Genomic DNA, 20677 nt, shown 5'->3' with positions numbered 1-20677 from the left:
TAGCGTCTTCACTGAAGCTCTACAGCGGCGGAGCTGCGCCACGGCAGTGTTTTAAGTCTAGACCTGCCCTAAGGTAGTTAGTTAAATAAGCAAGATATAATATAGTGATTGACCCAACGTTTCATGTAAGAATTGAGGGTCTTGCCTGTTAGATTTCTCATGGAATCATATTGACTTTGTTTTTTCAATATTAACATTTAAAATACTACTTTGTAACTGAAAGACTGTTAAGATATGCCAGTGAAAACAGCATTTGCCAGAACCTAATGAGAGGTCAATTGTGTAATTAACACGTGGTCTGCTCTATTTCTGAGCAAGTGATTTTTACAAACTCTTTGTCTTGTTCTTGTTTGACACTCAAGTTGGGAATGAAAAGAGACTGGAATGCAGCTATTGCTATATTTTCTCCTTACACCAGTAAGATGATGGATGGTGCAGTACTGAATTAAACATACCTTTGCCATGTCTCAACAATTACATTATTTTTAAATGGAACTCAATTGCTTGTCTACGTTATACATTTTAATGTGACACACATTAATTACTGTCTAACAGAAATAGAAGTTGTGGTGAAGTTAAATACAAAAACTGTGATATGTACTAATGTGTTTGAAGTTCCAGATAAAATGTATTAATGCCTTCTAGGTATAGAACTTATTCCTCAAGTGAAGATAGAAGATTTAAAGCAAATGAAGGTAAGTTTGGGCATAAACTTTGCAGGACAATATATATATTTGCAAACAGTGAGATTTTATCTGGTGTCAGTCATTATGACTACAGGAAAATTGATCCAAGTTCCTTTTTTGTAGGCTTACATAAAGTATTTAAAGAAACAACAGAAAGAGCTGAATGCTTTAAAGAAGAAGCATGCCAAGGTATGATCATTAGAGCTCTAAGAGTTTGGGGAAACAAACTTAGCCAGCAAATTCACTCACTTTAAAAAAGTCACAAAGTTTGTAAGCATGGACAAATTTTAATGATACTCAGTGGAAAAACTAGGGATAAGTAAATTAGATTAGCAAGAAATACATGTTTATTTTAGCCTACACTAAGGACACCCTCCAATAGGCAGTTTTTCCCTTGAGCACTTTTAAATATTCCCTCAGCTTCCAGTATAATTTTGTTTGAGTTGTATAAAGAGCAAAAGACCATCTTTACTGGGTAATGGTTTCTGCTAGCCTCTTAAATGATTGTTTCTAAGTCTTTTTGAGAATCAGCTAGGTGGAATATGCTGTATCCAAGACAGACAGCATAGGAACTGCAGGGAGAGAAAGTGTAGGTGGGGAGAGTAGTTGAAAAATTAGATCCCTTCTTCGTTCTGTGTATAATAATTACAGCGTGGGTAGTCACCTTTTGCTTGTTATTATTGGCAGTAGCGTCCAAAGTATTGGTCCCCCACCATTATGCTCCACATCATACTTTGGCATACACAACTCCTGGTATCAAAGGAAACATAACAAGTGAAGAAAGTACTGAGGTTCTGAATTTGGTCCCATTCTCTTGGCATATAAAAGCGCTGCTTGGCTTTATAGTCTATCATTTCCTTGTTGTTAAGTGTTCTTTGAGATCCTTGGATTCCAATGCAGATGACTCATTTTCATTGCATGCTTGGATTGATATATGTGGCTGATCGTTTTTAGTGTCAGAAGGTTCATCAGAACCTGCAGCAGCATCTTCTACAAGAAAAGTCACGACCATCGGTGGTGGCTGGGCTGGTAACTTTCAGGGAACTAATAATAATCCTAAGCACTTTTAATACAAGGCTTTTCGTCTTCAAAGCACTGTATTAAAATTAAGTAATTACATCTGAAGGCCCCCACCCCTCCAGGAAAGAGGGAAATAAATATTATCCTTTTACAGAAACTGAAGTTGTGAATATCCAAAGTCACAAGAGAGTCAGTTTTAAGAGCTAAAATTAGTACTTATGTACTGTGGTGATGGGCACCCTTGAAGTACCTGAAACATCTAGAATAGATCACATGTTCCTAAACTCTTTGGTAGTGAGGACCTCACCTTAGCAGAGTGAGTGCCTCTTGGACCCCTCCAGTCCTTTTGCAATCCATTTTGCTATCTCCTCCCCCTTTGGGATTACACATTGTGTCATCCCTGTGACAGCTGCTGTTATTGTTTGCACAGAAAAGTAATATTAGGAAATCATTTGATGTGTATTAGCTGTCTTATAACACATTGTTGCAGCTGGAAGGAAGGAAGAGAGCCATGCAATCAGCCAGCCATGAGCAGCTTGAGAAACTCTGCACTGTTAGACCCACTGAATCCAAGAATTACTGCCAGATCCTTGGATGCCCCTCTCCATGGGCCCCCCTAAATTTGGAGGAATAAGTAACAGAAAGGAGATTCATATCTTTTGTTTTACAAAAGGTTTTCTATCCCTTTTCCTTACAAAGATGGCCTTGCAAACATAAATTGATATAAACTAATTGTTGACTTTGCAAGAATAAGCAGTGAGGCTTCACTTTGGCATTAGAAGGCTTACTACCTAACCATCCCCCCACTCCTCTGCATGCCACTTTCCATGTAAAATTAGTTCATGAAGTTTCTGGACGGTACCACAAGGAATCGTTTAGCTAACCATCCCCCAACTCCTTAGGCTGACATGATGATGTGATAGTGGCACAGGTTATGTTGAAAACATGGAGCTGGGGGAAAAAACACTTTTTTGCAGGCCTGACCAAAAGTTCTAAAGTCAGCCTTGTTCCTGATTCTCAGTTCTGTACTCGGACTGCTATTCCCCTTCTTTTTCTAATGTCTGGTCGGCACCAGGGAAAAATCTGAAAAATTTCCCATCATCCTAACATCAATTCAGCTGATAAAACACGGGGATGCATTGGGAACACCATAAGTTAGTCACACCACTGGCCACTGACATTGTTTTCAGCCCCGTGTCATCTATCCCTAAACAGTGTCAGCCATCATCACACTGGCTACCCTAGGATTCCCAATGTTGGCAACAGTGGCTCACCTGAACTATGGAGAAATTATTAGTGTCACTTCTGGGCTGGTGATCAGCCATGGTGAGGTATGGTGAGAGAGAGCCGTTGGATGCTGAGGCAAGGATTGGGCATACGGGGATGTTAGTCTTTCTACTCTCTTCATTTAGCTGCATTTTGGAAAACTAGAAAATTTAAAAACCAAAAGAAGCCTCGATGGTAAAACTTTCAAAAGTGCCTCAGTGATCTGTGGGCCCATTGATTTTCAATGAGTCTCGTCTCCTAAGTGCATAAATCCCGTTTGGAAAGGGGGCTTAGTTATCCAGGTTACGTAAGCACTTCTGAAAATGTCCCCCTGAGTCCCTGTGTGCCATTTCCATTCGGAGGAATTCCATGGAAACTTTGACTTTGCATCATGGGAGAGTACCAGCAAAGCGGATTGATTCAGCTTCAGGGGACCTGACAGGGAAAAGATTGAGCAGTGTACCTTTAACAGGTATTCAACAGGTGTGTCTCTCACACAGCATTCCTGTCTCTTTTATACAAACAGTGATGTGCCCTGCTTTTATTTTCTTTTAAGTGTAAATGCTGATCAGCCAAAGTATTTCTAAAGACAATGTTAAAAATACTTCAGTAAATAACAGATGCAGAAGTGCTTCCTGAAGTGAAGACGCCGTTTGTGTGCATGGGATAATAAATGGCTGAATGAAGCCATGCTGTTTGTATATGGGAGTATGCTAGCGAAAATGTGTTAGTGGGAGTATGTAGGAGTCACACACGATCAGAAAGATGTCAGGGGTGGAAACCTTTCACATGTTCCTGTTAACAAGAGGCTGAAACACCAGATGGGAGAGAAGAAAAAAGCATGATAACCTGAGGAGGGGCTATAAAAATATCTGTAAAATGTTTTTCTTTAAAGAGAACAGACCCATTTATTTTTCATATAAAATGTGTGGACAGTTGAAAATAGTCAAATATGTATTTGATATATAAAATGAGATTTGTACACTAAGTGGGATAGGTGGATAGATCATTTTAATGGAAGAAGCATACCTGATAAGTAGCCTCAGAATTAGTAAGCAGTCATTTTATACCCCTTGATAAAATTAGAATTTCCCATGTTCCCTTAATGTCAGATTAGCAGCTTTGCCGATAAACATGAAATTTTGGATTTTGTGAAGTCTGGGAGTCGGGGAAAGGAGAGATTTTAGTCAGAGGATTATAAGCAGTACAAATGGGAAGTTGTATATGCAAAGCTCTGCAAAGACAGGATATTGCTTTTAAATACCTCTTCATGATAAAGTGGAAGAGGCTACAGGGCAATAAAGGAGCAACTAGAAATTAAAGCAGGAAAACATACAGTGAATAAATATTGGAGGGAAGACAACTTCAGTACTTCACACTGGTTGTGATGGCAGGCCATACTTTTTTGGTTTCCGAGTCAGTCTGCAAAGGGACCTTCCAGTACGGCTAGCATTTTTATTTAAGTAGGGTTCTTTGAGTGATGGTCCCTATGTGTATTCTACTTGAGGTGCGCATGCACTCCATGGGCCTGAGACGAGAACATTATTGCTAGAAGTGTCCATTAGTTTGTGCCTGCACCATTATCCTCCTCGTACTCCAAACCAAGGGCTTAAGGGGTGTCCTGGACCAACCACCTCTCAGGTTTCTTGCTACCTACTGGGGTCTGAGACAGAAGCTGTTCGAGTTAGACTGACTGGTCTATAATTCCCATGGTCCTCTTTGTTCCCCTTTTTAAAGATAGGTACTGTGTTTGCCCTTTACCAGCGCTCAGGGACTTCACCCATCCCCCAGAATTTTTTAGAGACTATTTCTGTCTTCCACTACCCTCCCTCCTTCCCCTTAGCTGTAGAGCCTTAGCCTAGGGCTTTCTACAGTAGAAGGGTAACTGGAGACGCAGTTGGTCTATACCTCCCTTTATGCCCTCTGTTCAGAGCATGAGGAGAAGAATGGCGCAGGCACAGACCAGCGGACAGTGCGAGCAAAAATCTTCCTGTCTCAGGTGCGCGCTGCACACCTCAAGCAGAGTACAGGTAAGGACCACACATCTCAGAGAACTCCAGTTACTGGACAGGTAAGCACACGTCAGAGTCAGTACACCTTTCCTTTCCACCTCAGAAAAAGCTGTGCCACTGGAATTCCCTTGGGTAATTCTTAGCTTTGACTCTCAGGTGTTGAACCAAATCCTTTACCTAGCACACAGCCTCACTGAACAGACTGGACGTTGGGTGTTGAGTTGGGGGATTCTCCAGACTTTGGGGTTCTGCAGAGCTTGGGTAGGAGACAAGAAAGCTTATCCTCTGCAGGGCACTACTGCAGCCCCCACAGAGGGCTGGCTGGTAAATCTGCATAATTGCGGCTGCACACCGAGCTTCTCTCCTAAAAGACCCTTGTGCTAAGGGGTAAAGAGCCACTGTGCTGTGCTTTGCGATGTGCATGGGCTATGGAATCCCTGCCTGGGCTCGGTGCGTCCTGCTCAGATGGACTGCCTAGGTTCAGCAATGTTCTGTTCCTCTCAAGCCCTTACATAATAACAAGATTAGGTACTAAGGAAGGAGTATTAAAAAGAAAGAGAGGAAAATATTGAAATTTGCTGGGAGAGCAATCAGCTTTCTTTTAGGGGTTGATTGATTCTTTTTTATTTTAAACCACCGTATTTTGGTGGCAGAGGCATAAATACTATTCTTAAAAACTTTATCTCAGGTAAGATCACTAATTTGAAAATCTAAGCAGGGGCTTCATCTCTTGTCGTCGCATTTGCAAGGCACATTAAAATCGTCTTCCGTTTTACAGCAGAATTCATTCTCGAGGTTTGCACTGTTACTCAGAAGACTGATGAGGCAGTGACTTGAGCTCATAACAGCTTGTTTTTCCCATATGGCCTTTTTCGAAGGTTGCCGCATCTAACCCTTTTTTTCCCCATCATATGTCCTTCTGTGTGACTCTCCACCAACTCTTCCATATTCCCCCTGCCTTTCCGTTACGGAAGAGAGGGAGTTCCCTTGCACTGGCAACAATCGTTTCAGTGTGTGCATGCCTTTTCTCAAAGTCTCGAAGGGGCATGTGCTTCTCTGGGAAGGTTGGGCTTATCGTAGAAAGGTGTGATCAAAATGGCAGTCCATTTGCTTACATTGAGAACTAGCCCTACCGGCACGGTGCAATACAGGGGTGAGGATCAGACATGTCAGTGTAGCCATGTAGCTCGGCCTTTTTGCTCCGTTATAAACATGTGGCTCCTGATTTTTCCAGAAGGCAAAGAAACTGAAAGTGAAGCCACTCGTGCAGCATAGAATCACAGTCCTGGAAGGGACCTCGAGAGGTCATCCAGTTCAGTCTCCAGTCCCCACCCTCCTGACGGCATGAGAAATAAACATCATTTTCTAGGAAAAAAGAATCACAAGTTACATTTATCCTTAGCAGTAGCAGCAACATACCATCATCTGGCGGCACACGTCGTTGGTCCCATGCTGGACCAATACCAAAACTGGTCCTTGAGGAGGTGGAGGGGGGAGTGATCAAACTGACCAGGTCACAGGAACTGTGACGAGAAGGTGGAGCCTCCCCACAACTACTTAGCTTCAAAAAGATGTTTGGAAAAAATGTATTCTTTTAAAAGTCCACACTGAGGGGCTTGATAATCCCGTTAGTTGAACACAGTCATTGGGATCTGCATGCATGGGCAAATGGCAGCATGATTTTGTCTGGACTGCAGCTGAATGCCAGGCGGAAGCCAAATTTCATCACTGCCCTCTTGTGCTGTAATTCTGCCATTCTTAAAATAATTTACCAACTGGTTGCAAGACTGTGCCAATCATGGCACATGTGTGGATTTGCTGCTGCTTACACTTTCTGTAACTATGGACTTTATTTCAGTTATAGCCCGTCTATAAAGTGCTCACCACAACCCAATGCAGTGGGTCTTTGTCTGGCAGGCGGGAAGGAAGGGAGATGAGGCTCCTTTAAGGATCCCTCCTGCGTTTGGCTTACACGGATAGGGAAAGGAGAACTTACCTCACTGGTTGGGGACAGGAAGTGGCTCGCGCTCTTTCAGGAGTCACCAGTCACCCATGAGATCAGAGCAGGACCAGGTTTTTAATGATCTGCTGTGAGCAGCGTGCTTGCTGCCTTTTTTTTTTCTCAGTCTTTTGAGGCTGGGAAGGAATTTTCCCCTCACTGACAGATTGGCCGAGGCAGGGTGGGTTTTGTCATCTTCCTCACAGCAAATCAGGGATCCAGTGAGGTAGATAAGCAGGATAGATGAAGATGTTGCAAATTGGTAGGTAGCAGGTGTCCTGTGCACTCAGTCCATAGGGGGTCCGATTCCCTGATAAGCAGTTGTTGGAAGTGGATTTAGGGGAAGGCATCCCCCAAGGCAACCGGGAAAGGGGGCTTGGGCTCCTACATCTGGTACAGCAAGGAGACACCCCCCCACACACCTCTTTTCCAGACCCTCTTAACCTTCACACAAGGAGAGTGTGGTGGGGTCCCTGTGCCGAGCTATGACCAGGTTGAGAATGGGAGCTGCTGAAGGCAGGACCTCCCAAGTAGGTGGAAACCATTAAGAAAAACACAGTGACTTAAGCCTTATTTGCTAGGTATTCACAGATACATTAGGTGAATAAAGGTGCAGCCTCCCATCCACAGCATCTTGTTCTTTATCCTGTGTGGCTGGGACAGTGGAAAGATCTTCAGAAGTTCAGCAAGCCACAAAGATAATTTGGTTCTAAGGGATTTATATTATTTTTTCTCTAACGTGGGTGTACTATAAACCCAGAGATGCAACATGCAGGGGGTTTTATAAAGCTGCTGCCAGGAGATAAGACTGAATATTTTTGTAATGACACCCACCTAGTGAGCTGTCACCTTCCTATACTGTAATGTTCATATTTATTTGGCATTTCCCTGAATCTGAAAAACACCAGTAACTTTTTGTAATGATCAGCCTTTCAAAAAGGACTTTCATACTACGAACAACTTGCTCCTGAGTCTTAACTGTGTACCATTAGTGAGTTTTAAATAAATTAGCTTATGACTTTTGCAGATTGCAGTAATGATTTGATCTTTAAAACAGACTAAAACGTTTACACTGAGCAATATCAGGAACCCAACATTCACTGCCTGAGGCACATGCAGGAAGCATAGTCTCTTGGAAGGGGAGACACCATGGCACTGCACAGTGGTGGATGTGGAGCTTTTAATAGAGATCTTTGTTTTGTACCTTGTCATTAATGCACAGGCTAAATTCTGGTCCCTGAGCAAATGAGCTGTGCTCATGGAAATTTCACAGGGGATGTGTTCAAGGTAGCCTGAAGGCAGGGTGTGGGGCACGCACACAGCTCCTATACAAGGGATTAGCCAGTAGAGTCACCTAATAGCAACACCCCATGCAGCTAGATAAATAAAAAACGCAAACTAAGCTTAATGTACTAAATAGATTGGATATGAATTAGCAGATTCTCACCCTAAGAGATGATGCAAGCAGGCTGCAGATTCTTAAAGGGCAAGCTGCACTTGCTTTACAGCTTGGAATCCCCAAGTTTTTCATTCACAGGCTAGAAATCCCTTTAGCCTGGGTCCAGCACTTCCCCCAGTTAAGTCTTTGTTCCTCAGGTGTTTCCAGGAGTCGTCTTGTGTGGGGAGTGAAGAACACCAAATGATGTCACTCCCTGCCTTATATAGCTTTAGCATATGGTGGAACCCTTTGTTTCAATGCTTAGTTCCCAGACCAGTCTGTGGAAAAATACTGACGTCCCAAGATGGAGTCCAGCATTGTGTGGTCTGATCACATGTCCATGTAGAGTCATAGCAGCCGTTAATCACAGGCTGTTTGGAGTGTTCTCAGGAACGTTCATCACCAGGTGGGAGATAAACTTGTTCTAAGGCTGGTTGTTTTTTCCTAATGGCCCATTGCCCTAAAGAGGCCCTTCCCCACCCACTATCTGGACTGAAAGCATCTTGTCTAGTGAGCGTTAACTAGGTGTAACTACATTTGAAATACAGATACATAGTCAATATTCATAACTTCAGATACAAAAATGATACATGCGTACAAATAGGATAATCACATTCAGCAAGTCATAACTTTCCCAATGACACCTCACATGCCTTATCTTGCATAAAATACATTATAATTATGCTATAAGCATATCATCATAATATCACTGTGAAGAATATGGGGTACAGAGTCACAAAGTGGTCACATATAAAAAGCTCCTTCTGTGTTAAGAGATATTACCAGTTTAAGCTGTATTCCTTATTTTAAGTATAGGGAATCTCTCTCAAAGCCATTGACTCTGTCAAACAGAAGAAAGGTGTTTTTAAGTGTAACTGTCACACTGTCTGGAGTGGCTCACGACTGTGAGTGCCTACCTCAGGACAGATTGTCAAAAGCATGGCAGGTCCCCTCACCCCTAACCTGGTGGTATGTTGTATCATTAGATTTCACCAACCCAGTACCAAATGTGAACTCCCAAAGTACTTCAGTAGTCTTATAATGGAGTCCCAGACTGTCCCCTTAGACACTCCCGTCTATCTGGCCACCCAGACAAGCTGAACTATGTGATAAATGGTCACTTACACCAACAATCACAAATATTCCAGGTTACTCCCAGTCCCAAGAGACCAGGTCACTCACCCAGGTCGGGTAGCATGCTAGATCTCACATCAAAGACCAATTCTATAGAAAACTAACTATAGGTTTATTAGCTAAGGCTATGTCTACTGGAGAGCTAACCGCAGCACAGCTGTACCGATGCAGCCACGCTGCTGTAAGATCTCTCGTGTAGCTGCTCTATACTGACAGGAAACCACCTCCAGCGAGCAGCAGTAGCTATGTCGGAGGGCAAAGCTCTCCTGCAATCATAGCGCTGTGCACACTGCCACTTATGCCAGCGAAATTTACATCACTCGGATGGGGTGGGTTTTTTTTTCACACCCGAGCGACATAAGTTTTTCCAGCATAAGCGGTAGTGCAGACATGGCCTAAGAAAAAGAAATGAGAGTTATTGAGAGGTTAAAGCAGGTCAAACACATGTACAGGTGAGTCACAGTCTATAATTCCAAATGGTAGTAAAGATGTAGTAATCTGTCAGTCTTCCAAAAGTCTCTCAGTGCTACCCAGAATAACTCTGGGGATCTCCATCTTCTCGTTCAATTCTTCTGCCCTGTTACAATCCAAACAGTCCAGAGATGCAGGATATTACCCTGAATCCATACGTATAGCTTTTTCTCACAGAAAACACGCTGACAGAGTCACCACCCACACAGGCTCTGCCTTTGATTGATGGAGAGATAGAGGAATCCATTTAGATGGTCTTCAATTTCTGATCATCACGCTGGCCTTCAAATGCACAAGAATTAGTTTCCTGCTGAAGTTCTTCATTTGCATTACACAAGGCGTCTTTCTCGTTGAATGGGTTAGTTATCAGGATATATATACAATGTAAATGTTTGCTATCCTGTTATAACAGGATACAGATATGTGAAAACAATGCATGTAACATCACATTAGTTTTCATGGAGTTTAAACACCAAATACATTCTTATACATTTAACAATCACTTTGATCTATACTAATAGACAGGTAAATTGGCCTGGGGTTTTGGTGTGAGCTGACACCTGGTCTGCCAGTGTCACAGTACCCACTGAATGTGCCAAGAAATGTTATATACCCATAATTATGTGTTTTGCCTGCTGTTAGTAGAGTGTATGAGATTATTCTCCCTCAATATCCTGCTTCTCTTTCTGCATAATCCTCAAGGTATGACATTGTATATTCATGTCACCAGCTCACCTTGGGCCAAATTCTCTGGCTAGAGTACGACCCTAAATGCAGTGAAACTAGCATGGATCTGCTGTGTGCAAAGGGGCAAGGTGCGGCAGCTCTGTGGTGTCCTCAGATTTTGAATAGTCATGAATCCAAATGCAAATTCCTCAACCCCTTTCTAGAGCTGCTGTAGAAGCTCCTCCATAGCAGACTGCTTCCCCCACCTCTCCTCGTGGGGCTACTGATCAGGGTACTCTGACCTGGGTTGAATTTCCCCCTAAATAAACGTATCCAGATTAATTTTCAATAACTTCCTTTTTTTAAAACTTCCTTTGGAAAGACCTTGGACTAAATGCTCTAGAATATAGAGCACCAGATTTACCCCAGTGTAGGTAGGCACACGTCCATTTGCCTGCAATGGAGTTACATGTGCATAATAAGCTAAAGGCTGCACAAAAGTCATACGGTGAAGCAACTGCTCTTGCATATTTGAAATGAAAATACTGATGAGTCTGACTCATGGTAATATTGAAATGCCAAAAGACTGCACTGCTCAGCTGGTTATCTGAAAGGCTCCCTGATGGTTCACAGGAAGGAATTTTGGTGTGGTAATGGTGACATTTTTCATTTGCCACTCCAGTTTCCGTGCAGAAATTGGCAGCACACCATATGTATTGCATATAAATGTGTGTGCATGAACCTGTGATTATGCAGTGTAAGGTGTATTTTTTTTAATCATAAAACATGCTAACATGGATCCAAGATCACAAAAAGCCACAAAAATGTATTAGAATCTTCTTGAAATCTTCATTGCTCAAAATAATGGGGTTTGTGCAGGTTTGTTCCAGACATCGTAATATAGAAACTGGCGTGGCTTAAAGAGAAATACCTTTATTGTTTCATAATGCCGTGTAATCATTTTTTGTGTTCTTGATATTAACTTTTACTGAAAAATAATATCAGTGAATTGCAGCTGGGATATAAAAGCAACTGACACTACTATGAAATGAGTAGGAGTATTTGAGCGATTATAAGGCTTTTGATTAAAATTGTATGTAATGTAGAGTGAATTGCTGTGGAATCCCCACTGCGTGACATTCATCAGTGATGAGTTATACATAATAATACACTTCTGCTGGGTATTCAAAATAAACGTGGATCAAATTGTTGTTTTCAAATACTGCTTAAAAGTCTAGGGCTGATTTATTTTACAGCCACAGATGTATAGGAGATGTTTAAAGAGAATCTAAAATATAACAACTCCAAAATATGTATTTCTTATGTAACATGCTATAGGAGCTTTAAATAGAAACATGAATTATAGTTAATGGAATTTGAGCAAGTGTAAAATCTTGGTTGCAGAATATCAGCAACTGGGGTATTGCCTGTGAATTATTTAAATATAGAATTAGCTATTTTTATTATTTATATTAACATTAGTGCCCCAAATGTGCTAGGCACTGTACTCTACACACACATAGGAAGATATGTTCTCTATCCAGAAGAGTTTAGGCCTTGATTCAACAAGGTACCAAAGCACACGACTAATTTAAGCACATGAGTAATCCCACAGGCTTCACGTGCTTTAGTAGCTTGCTGACTGGGCCTTAACCACTACCCACAGGTATATTAATACTAAAAATGAATTAAATTTACCTCAAACATTCAAATAGTTGCAAGTGGTATTTATCATGTGGCTTACGTTGACAGGCAAAGTAGCTGGTAAAGTCCTTTGGCCTCAGAAAGCCATATTTTAATTGTATTATTGGCTACAATTTGGAGTTTAATCAGCAATTTGTAATTTTTTAGTATCTTTGTGTCTAAAAGAAACGAGTGAAATTAAAATGACAGAGGATTCAGAAAATCCTGAACCTGAGATTTATGGTATACCTGGGTGGTGCCAAATATACTGTCAACCAGTCTAGAACATATTTCCACTTGAAACTTTGTTTGCCTCCATATACATTACATTTACAAGCAGTGTTTGAAATATGCTGTAGAACTGACTTGGAGTTTTTCTTGGGACCTAGTCTTGACAATAGTTGTGGATGTAACAGTTCTCTCTAGTCTACACAGACAGCAAATCAGATGTGTGTCAGCTAAGCCAGTGGTTCTCAAAGCCGGTCCGCCGCTTGTTCAGGGAAGGCCCCCGGTGGGCCGGGCCAGTTTGTTTACCTGCTGCATCCGCAGGTTCGGCCGATCGTGGCTCCCAGTGGCCGCGGTTCGCCGCTCCAGGCCAATGGGGGCTGCGGGAAGGGCAGACAGCACATCCCTCGGCCTGCACTGCTTCCCACAGCCCCCATTGGCCTGGAGTGGCGAACCACGGCCAGTGGGAGCCGCGATCGGCCGAAGCTGCGGATGCGGCAGGTAAACAAACTGGCTCGGCCCACCAGGTGCTTTCCCTGAACAAGCAGCAGACCTGCTTTGAGAATCATTGAGCTAAGGCATTTTAGCTAGTCATCTTTCCTCTCGGTTCTCCCTGTGACTGACAGTCCCATAGTGTGTGATACCTTAGGTGTAGTGCCGTGTCCCCCTACATTCTCTGTACTTTATGCTATGCAGCTGATAGAGCGAGGGTCCCTATATTTATATATGTAACGGGAAAAAGCCATGCTGGTGTATCCGTAGCCTGGTGGTAGCCATGGCACATACCTGATTGTCAGCCTCTGCTTCTCTTGGATCACTGATGACCCATCGCAGATGGTGAGCATGAATGTTCAGTCATTTGGACAGAGTCCAACATAAGGACGTTGATTGCAATCTGGAGTGAATTTGTCAGGCCATGCAGAGCTATGTTGCGTTTTCTGTAGTCTGTCAATGTACAGGAAGGCTCCAGACAAAACTCACACACTGGGAAGTGCCAAGCCATGTCAGAAGTTTGAGGAACTATTATCGAATGATAATTTTGTGACTCCAGGTTAGAAAGGCAGACCTACCCAGAAAAACTGGGCTTACATTGGGGGTAAAAATTTCTGGCTGTACCTTTGTAGTTATTGGAGAGCTCTCAACTCTCATCCAGCTGTGAGAAGAGGACAAGTTACTTTGGGGAACCAGGTGTGAGTGAACTCAAAGACAGAGGGTCAAAACTGGAGGCAAGGGAAGATGATGATCCTGGTGAGGCAAAGCATTCTGGGGATGAAAAGACCTTGGTACAAGTTACTGTGCTGCATTAAGTTTATTCTTCAGAATGTTCCTCTGTAGTTTTTTTGGAGATGCAGATTGAAGATGCATTTAACTCAGAGCCTGGGTGTTGCCAAATAAAGCAGAGGGACTATTTTTCCACATGTCCCATAAAAATTCACTGTCCCAGCTCTTTACATACAGGGGAGGGATAGCTCAGTGGTTTGAGCATTGGCCTGCTAAACCCAGGGTTGTGAGTTCAAACCTTGAGGGGGCCATTTAGGGATCTGGGGCAAAAATTGGGGATTGGTCCTGCTTTGAGCAGGGGTTGGACTAGATGACCTCCTGAGGTCCCTTCCAACTCTGATATTCTATGATTCCCGATTTATGAACGTGGCTTCAGACTCAGAAATGCCCTTCTGAAGATAAGAAGAAATATTCACAAAGGGACTCTCCCAGAGCTGCACCGCTACTTGCAATGGCTCTGTTCTCCAAGTTAGCCTTAACAAATGCAGTGCATGCCATTGTGCTGAGTGGCAGAAATCAAAGTTAAAAGAGGAACTGGGCGTTAAAAAATGTACTTACCATGAGGCTCATCCCGTAGTGGGCCCAGCAGCTTACCAGAGCAATGGGGCTTGGGTGAAATATTGCCCCTTTAAATAAAGTGCAGTCATTTCATATTATGATTCAGAAAATTCAAGAACATTTGACACAATGGATGCCAGTAAGTTATGTCCCACAATGGCACAGTTATGTCGCAACATTTTTCAACCTACAATCTTTATTTTTTCTGCTTCCTCCTTCCCCACAAACATTCCCAAATCACAAGGCGGCACTTGCGCGTGAGAACTAAGTTTTCTTTTTCTCCCCGCTTAAAGCTACTTTACATCATCAGTGCTTTGTCAAGGGAGTCAGAAAGGCAAAACTTGAGAGTTCATCAACAACCTTGTGAAGAAAGAAGGGGATGAGAGGAGAAATGAGTAGTTAATTCTCAGCTCGCAGCAGGAGCTGAGGAAAGCTCAGAAGATAGCCAGAGGTGGCAAATGACAGAGGAGGATGAAAGGGTGAATGAAGTGCAGGAGGAGGAGACCATGTGCACACATGCATCACAAAAGAGAATTAAGAAAAATGGATCAGGCTCAAAGGACTTTAAATGCTCTAATAAACAATGGAGCGCTGCCCTGATGCCCTTAGAAACAGCCAGCACCAACATGAACAGCAAACCAGACCACGCTTTCCCCATCAATCAGCCTGTCTTCACTCCTCTCCAGGGTCGTCCGACTTCTTTCCAGTGATCTCTTTCTGTGTCTGCTCTGCTAGCTTAGCATCACCCAACTACTTGGATGGCACAGGCAGACATGGCAGTTTCCCAGTACACAGAGCTTTGTATTTTCTTCCTTTTTCGCTGCATGTGTTTCTGTGCATTCAAACTAAAGCGTTGTTTCGTGAAACAATTTGTGATGAGCATGTGTCCACAAAGAAAACACAGCCCAGTTGGTTATCTATCAAAAATAACTTTCTGTTGAATACAACATTTCAGGGAGTATATCCTCTTAGATAAAGATGAGTATTCAGAAAAGAATCAAATTAGGTTGTGATGGGGAAGTTCTGTATGGTCCCTAAACAAAGCAGGATTCCAGCACTGAATATTGCCTCCTTTTCCCAGTTCATGCAGAAGTGCTGGACAAGTGTACAGATGGCATATAATTATGCTTAGTCTTTTATATCAAGAATTCCGTTTATCTGGGGAAGAGTGTGTAGCTTTAGTAATTAAATATATCAGACAATTCACCTGTGGCTGTCTAGTGCCGTCAGGCCTGCTTCATCCTTTTCACTGTCTGTAGTTTCTCTTAGATTGCTAATCAGCCTGTGTATTCCCTGCTGAAGCTGACATCTTTCTGATGCTGGTAGAGTCCATTTTTTTCGTTTGATTCTCTGCAGAACAGAGAGCTCAGAGCTTCATCCTGAATAGAAATTGCAGGAGCTGCATTATGTTATTGCCCAGAGGGGTGGATAGCAGATGCTGGAATTCAGGTTTACATTCTAACGCTAGCTTTTAAAAGCGTTGCAGCATTTGTTAAAGGGAGGTGAAATTCTTTCGTTAGTATTTTTAAAAGGAACTACACGGATGAGTTGGTTGCTATGATATATAGAAATAGTAGCAATGAAGCCTATGGTATAGAGCAGTCGTGTAAATTCAGAATGTGTAGTGAAACTAAATGAAAACAGACCCAAAAAAAATCCTGGTAACTTTTTAATGTAAAATGTGATCTGCTTACATTTCCCACAGTAAACCAAACTGTAAGAGTTAATACGAGACCTTTTTGTCAAGACTAGATAAAATCTAGGGCTATAGTATGTTAATAAAATAATTAAAACAACAAAATTCCCTATTGCAGTGTGTGCTCAGTATTTTCCTACCATCACTGGCAGCCAGATGTTTGAAGAATAATGAGCATGTTTCATAAGGAAGCGTGATTAAAATGACTTATGAGTTTCAGTCCACTGCAGAGCCAGGACACGCAAGCATTAAGTGAGGACTATTACTTCTGAAACAGAAAGGTTTTTATAAAGAGGTGGACCTGTGTATGTAATATGTGTGTACGTAATTAACCTTTTATTCCCATGCGGAAAATTGTTTCCCCCTTTACACGAGTGTAAATCAGGTGTAACTCCATTGAAATCAGTGGAATTACACTGGTGTGATATAGAGCAGAATCAGGCCCTTTATGAGTAGCTTGTGCCTGGGGAAGGCCGGAAAGAAAAACACAAATAGTCCGTTGCAGCTAACTAAATATACATTTGATAGCCCTATTGCGTAGCTTAACATCACTTGGAATAAGAAACCAGCTTCTGCGTGATGAACCTTTGCTAGGACAAAATACCGAGTGTCACTTGAGTTATGGGCCAGATCCTCAGCCAGTGTCAATTTTTATTGACTTTAGTTGAGCTGTGTGATTTACACCAGCTGAAGATCTGGCACTGTGTTCACTCTAGGATATTTAGGGGGATGCCTGTTATTTTTTTGTGATCCCCGGGGTTCCGGAATCTTTATATGGTACCTGCTCTGAGTTCATAAATCTTATTACTGCACTGCATTTAAATGATCATTTATTCCAAAAAGATATAGTTATGTAGATATTACCTGTTGGCATTTTTTTCCATAAAGTTCTTGGTTTATGGTAGCTGTATACCATATTTTCAGGATATTAGCACTCTGCCACGACAGATTTTCCGACAACATGCACCGAGGAGAAAGGCTTTACATTTACTGTGGGAGATCTGGGCCCTCTGCTATCAGGCAGCTAAAAGGGATTAAATACAGTGCCAGACATATTTGTTCCTACACTGATATTATCCACTTTAAGAAAATGAAACATTAAAAGTCCAGCAACCTAATTGTAAGGTCCTACTGTTTTCCAGGAGCACAGCACTATGCAGAAGTTGCACTGCACACAAGTTGACAAAATAGTGGCACAGTATGATAAAGAAAAGTTATCTTATGAGAAAATGTTAGAGAAGGCAATCAAGAAGAAGGGGTAAGATATTCTTTTAAAATGTTTTATAAGAATCAAAACAGATTTTTATGCTTTTACTGTCTGGAACAAAATATTACTAGAAAAGTAATTTATATTTAACTTACAGCAGCCTGACCTGGCCCTCCTCAGTCAATATAAATATAACCTGCACGAGGATTTAAGGATTGGGCCCTAAGTGTTGTTCTTGCTTTGCCTTACTGGAGTCCTCTATTTTCTCCGCATGTGACATTAAAACAAATTAATCACATCAGATGTTCAGTATCCATGGGCCTGCCCTTGCTCTCATTGAGACCAACGGGAGTTTTACCTTTGGTTTCAATGAGAGCAGGCTCAGAACCTCCGTGAATTACATCATTAGACTTCGATCACGATTTGGTCTTGGAAAAAATTGATGTATTAATCTTGAACTTTGTCGACGGAAGCTCAGATCAAATAATAGGATCTGCTTTACCGTCATCTAGAAAAGGTTCCTCTCGACACAGGAACTGTAAATATTCTTTCAGATTCGCAGCTGATTATAAATTGGCTTTTATGATGGCAGTGAAGCTTCCTCAATTTGTGCTAGCATAGGATCTAACCCATTGTCGATATGCTGTTCTTAACTGCTCCTGAAGTTTCTGGAATATCTTCATCATAATTCATAAAATTTGTCTCTTGCAGTCCTAATAGGCAGAACCTAGAGGTTTCTATAATTTCCAGGTTCCTGCTGTTCTCCGGTTGTTAGCTCTTTATCTTGTAGCAGCTTCTCCTCTGTTTTCCCCCTGTTGCTGACGTCTACCTCCCAAAGTCCCTTTTTGATTAAATAACAATATTGTCCCATTAGTCTTACAGTTAACCTGTGACCCCTGAAAAGCGGGAGTTTCTTAGTAGAATACAGGTTTCAGAGTAGCAGCCGTGTTAGTCTGTATTCGCAAAAAGAAAAGGAGTACTTGTGGCACCTTAGAGACTAACAAATTTATCTGAGCATAAGCTTTCGTGAGCTGTAGTTGTAGCTGTACACTGAGGGGATAGTGCAGGGGGAAGTTGACCCTGTCACTGTTTGTGCTGCTCTGAGCCCAGATTCAGCCAGGATCTCAAGCACATGCTTAAATCCATCTCTGTTCTACGGTACCTTTAAGCACCTCCTTAAATGTAAGCACAGCGAATGGAACTTAAGCACATGCTTAGCTTTGAAGGCATGTGCTTAGGTGCGGTGCTGAGTATGGGCCCCGGTTCGTTGGCTAAATAATGTATTTGGTTTCCACTGCTGTCATTCTGGCAACTTTCACAAGCAATACATTGATTTAAAATAAATTAAAACAATGAAAGGAATTCGATTTGAATTTGGTGCATATTCATCCAAAAGACAAAAATGCCTTCCTGAAAGACAAAAATGCCTTCCATTCTGGTTTTGTGATGCTTACATGTAGTTTTTTTTTCTAATGTATCTCCCACATGGCATGACGTGTCTGTCAGCTGCATAATTTTCAGGAAAAAAATTAATTACAGCTTCATTCACTGACAGATGGACAGGATTTGTTCCCTGTGCACTTGAGCAAGTAGTTCAGATGCACACTACAAATGCCATACACGCTCATAAATCTCACAGAGACTCGGGGGAGCTTGTGCGCTCGTGTTCCAACTCTGAAATGTGGTTCAGGGGGACACAAGGACAGTCCTGGATTAACACGGATGTCTAGGATTCAAACTGTAGGACGTGTGTGTGTGTGTGCGTGTGTAAAGGTGTGGCTTGGGGTGGGATAGTTGCCAAGGAATTTGTTCACATTTAGGACTGTGTAACCTAAAGCTTACATACATTTTGACAGTACAAAAGTGGGTGATTGCGTTCAGCCTTTTTAACATTCCCTCACCGCAGACTGAATGCTACTTTTAAAAAAAGGAATAAACAATTGGTACTGACTATTGGAATTTTGGAAATTTTACTGATCAGTGGGTCTTTGAATAAATATGTTTGATCCTCCTGAGTGGAGTGATCTTCATAAAGCATAAGAAGCATTAAACTGTATTGTGGCTAGATTCTGAACACATTTACACCAGTGTAAAACAAAAGTAACTTCACTGCAGTCAATGACATTTCAGATTTAGTCTGATGTAACTGGCCCTATAACTCTATAGGACTTTCCAGAGTATCAAACTTATGGCAGAAATCTATGCAAAACCTTCCTTGCTGTGACAGGCAAATCAGTGATTAATCCTCACAGTGGCCCACAGGAAACACAAGGCACATCACACTCCTTGTATTTCCATACCAGACTTCTCTGGGAACATTTGAGGATAAAGCTTTCTGCTCATTTCCATAAGTTAGCAGCACTCTGATATTAAAATAGTCTTTAAAACTGGCATATTTTTTATCAAGCTTCATTTCCAGGACTGTGATTAATTTAATTTTACTTCAGCCAAGCAATAAACAATTTAATTGGGGCAAATCTTCAGATAGTACAAATCAGTGTCGTTCCACTCGACGACAATGGAATGATGGTGATTTACACCAACTAAGGATTTGATGAGAAATGTTTTTTAAAGGGGCTGCACAAAAAGTGAAATAAAAATATATTCCATTCAAAGACAGATTTGTTCTAAAACCAAAACAAAAAGGCCAGGAAGTTTGGTGTGTGGATTTGCATGTTGTTCTAAGAACCTTTCGCTGCAAGAAAGGGCATGACAGGTCAGGGTTTGAAGGATGGATTGAGAATTTACTGACTCTTGTAAGACTTTAATTGAAAGCTTTCTTGTTGCTGTAATGGAACTTTTGATCCTACATTGTATGCTGCCACCTCTCCCAGCACAAAGTCCAAGTAAGGCCTGGTCTACATGCGGGGGGAGATCGATCTAAGTTATGCAACTTCAGCTATGTGAATAACGTAGCTGAAGTGGACATACTTAGACCCACTCACTGCGGTGTCTTCACCGCGGTGAGTCAACTGCTGCCACTCCCCCGTCAACTCTGCCTGCGCCTCTCACAGTGGTGGAGTACCGGAGTCGACGGGAGAGCGCTTGGGGGTCGATTTATTGCGTCTGGACTAGACACGATAAATCGACTCCCGCTGAATCGATCGATGCCCACCGATCCGACGGGTAGTATAGACATACCCTGAGATTTGTGAAGGGAACTGTTGTGGGAGGGTTGTATTTCATCACTCTTCTACCCACCGCACAGGCAAGTTATTGGGTGGCAGCATAACCCCTCTGTAGCTATTCTTCCAGCCTGTGGTGCCCCTACAATACCAGAAGACCCTTGCCACCCACACAGAGCCCTATTAACTTTAGCTCGGTTCCACATGGGT

General features: G+C 42.1%; 1 protein-coding gene across 12 annotated transcripts in view; it reads left to right on the top strand.

Moving 5' to 3' along the window:
* PLCB4 (phospholipase C beta 4) overlaps positions 1–20677 on the top strand; it is a 323966-nt gene that overhangs the window by 279976 nt on the left and 23313 nt on the right. For 10 of the 12 annotated variants that reach the window (XM_043544054.1, XM_043544052.1, XM_043544055.1 and 7 more), the window contains 3 exons: positions 646–695; positions 810–875; positions 17278–17393. In XM_043544054.1, coding sequence (XP_043399989.1) covers positions 646–695; positions 810–875; positions 17278–17393 — 232 coding nt within the window. The remainder of the gene's footprint in view (positions 1–645; positions 696–809; positions 876–17277; positions 17394–20677) is intronic. The other 2 variants (XM_043544061.1, XM_043544062.1) reach the window with 1 other exon arrangement.

The sequence above is a fragment of the Chelonia mydas genome, chromosome 3, assembly GCF_015237465.2.
Source record: "Chelonia mydas isolate rCheMyd1 chromosome 3, rCheMyd1.pri.v2, whole genome shotgun sequence".
Classification (NCBI taxonomy): Eukaryota; Metazoa; Chordata; order Testudines; family Cheloniidae; genus Chelonia; species Chelonia mydas.
This window is presented reverse-complemented; position numbering and strand designations above follow the sequence as displayed.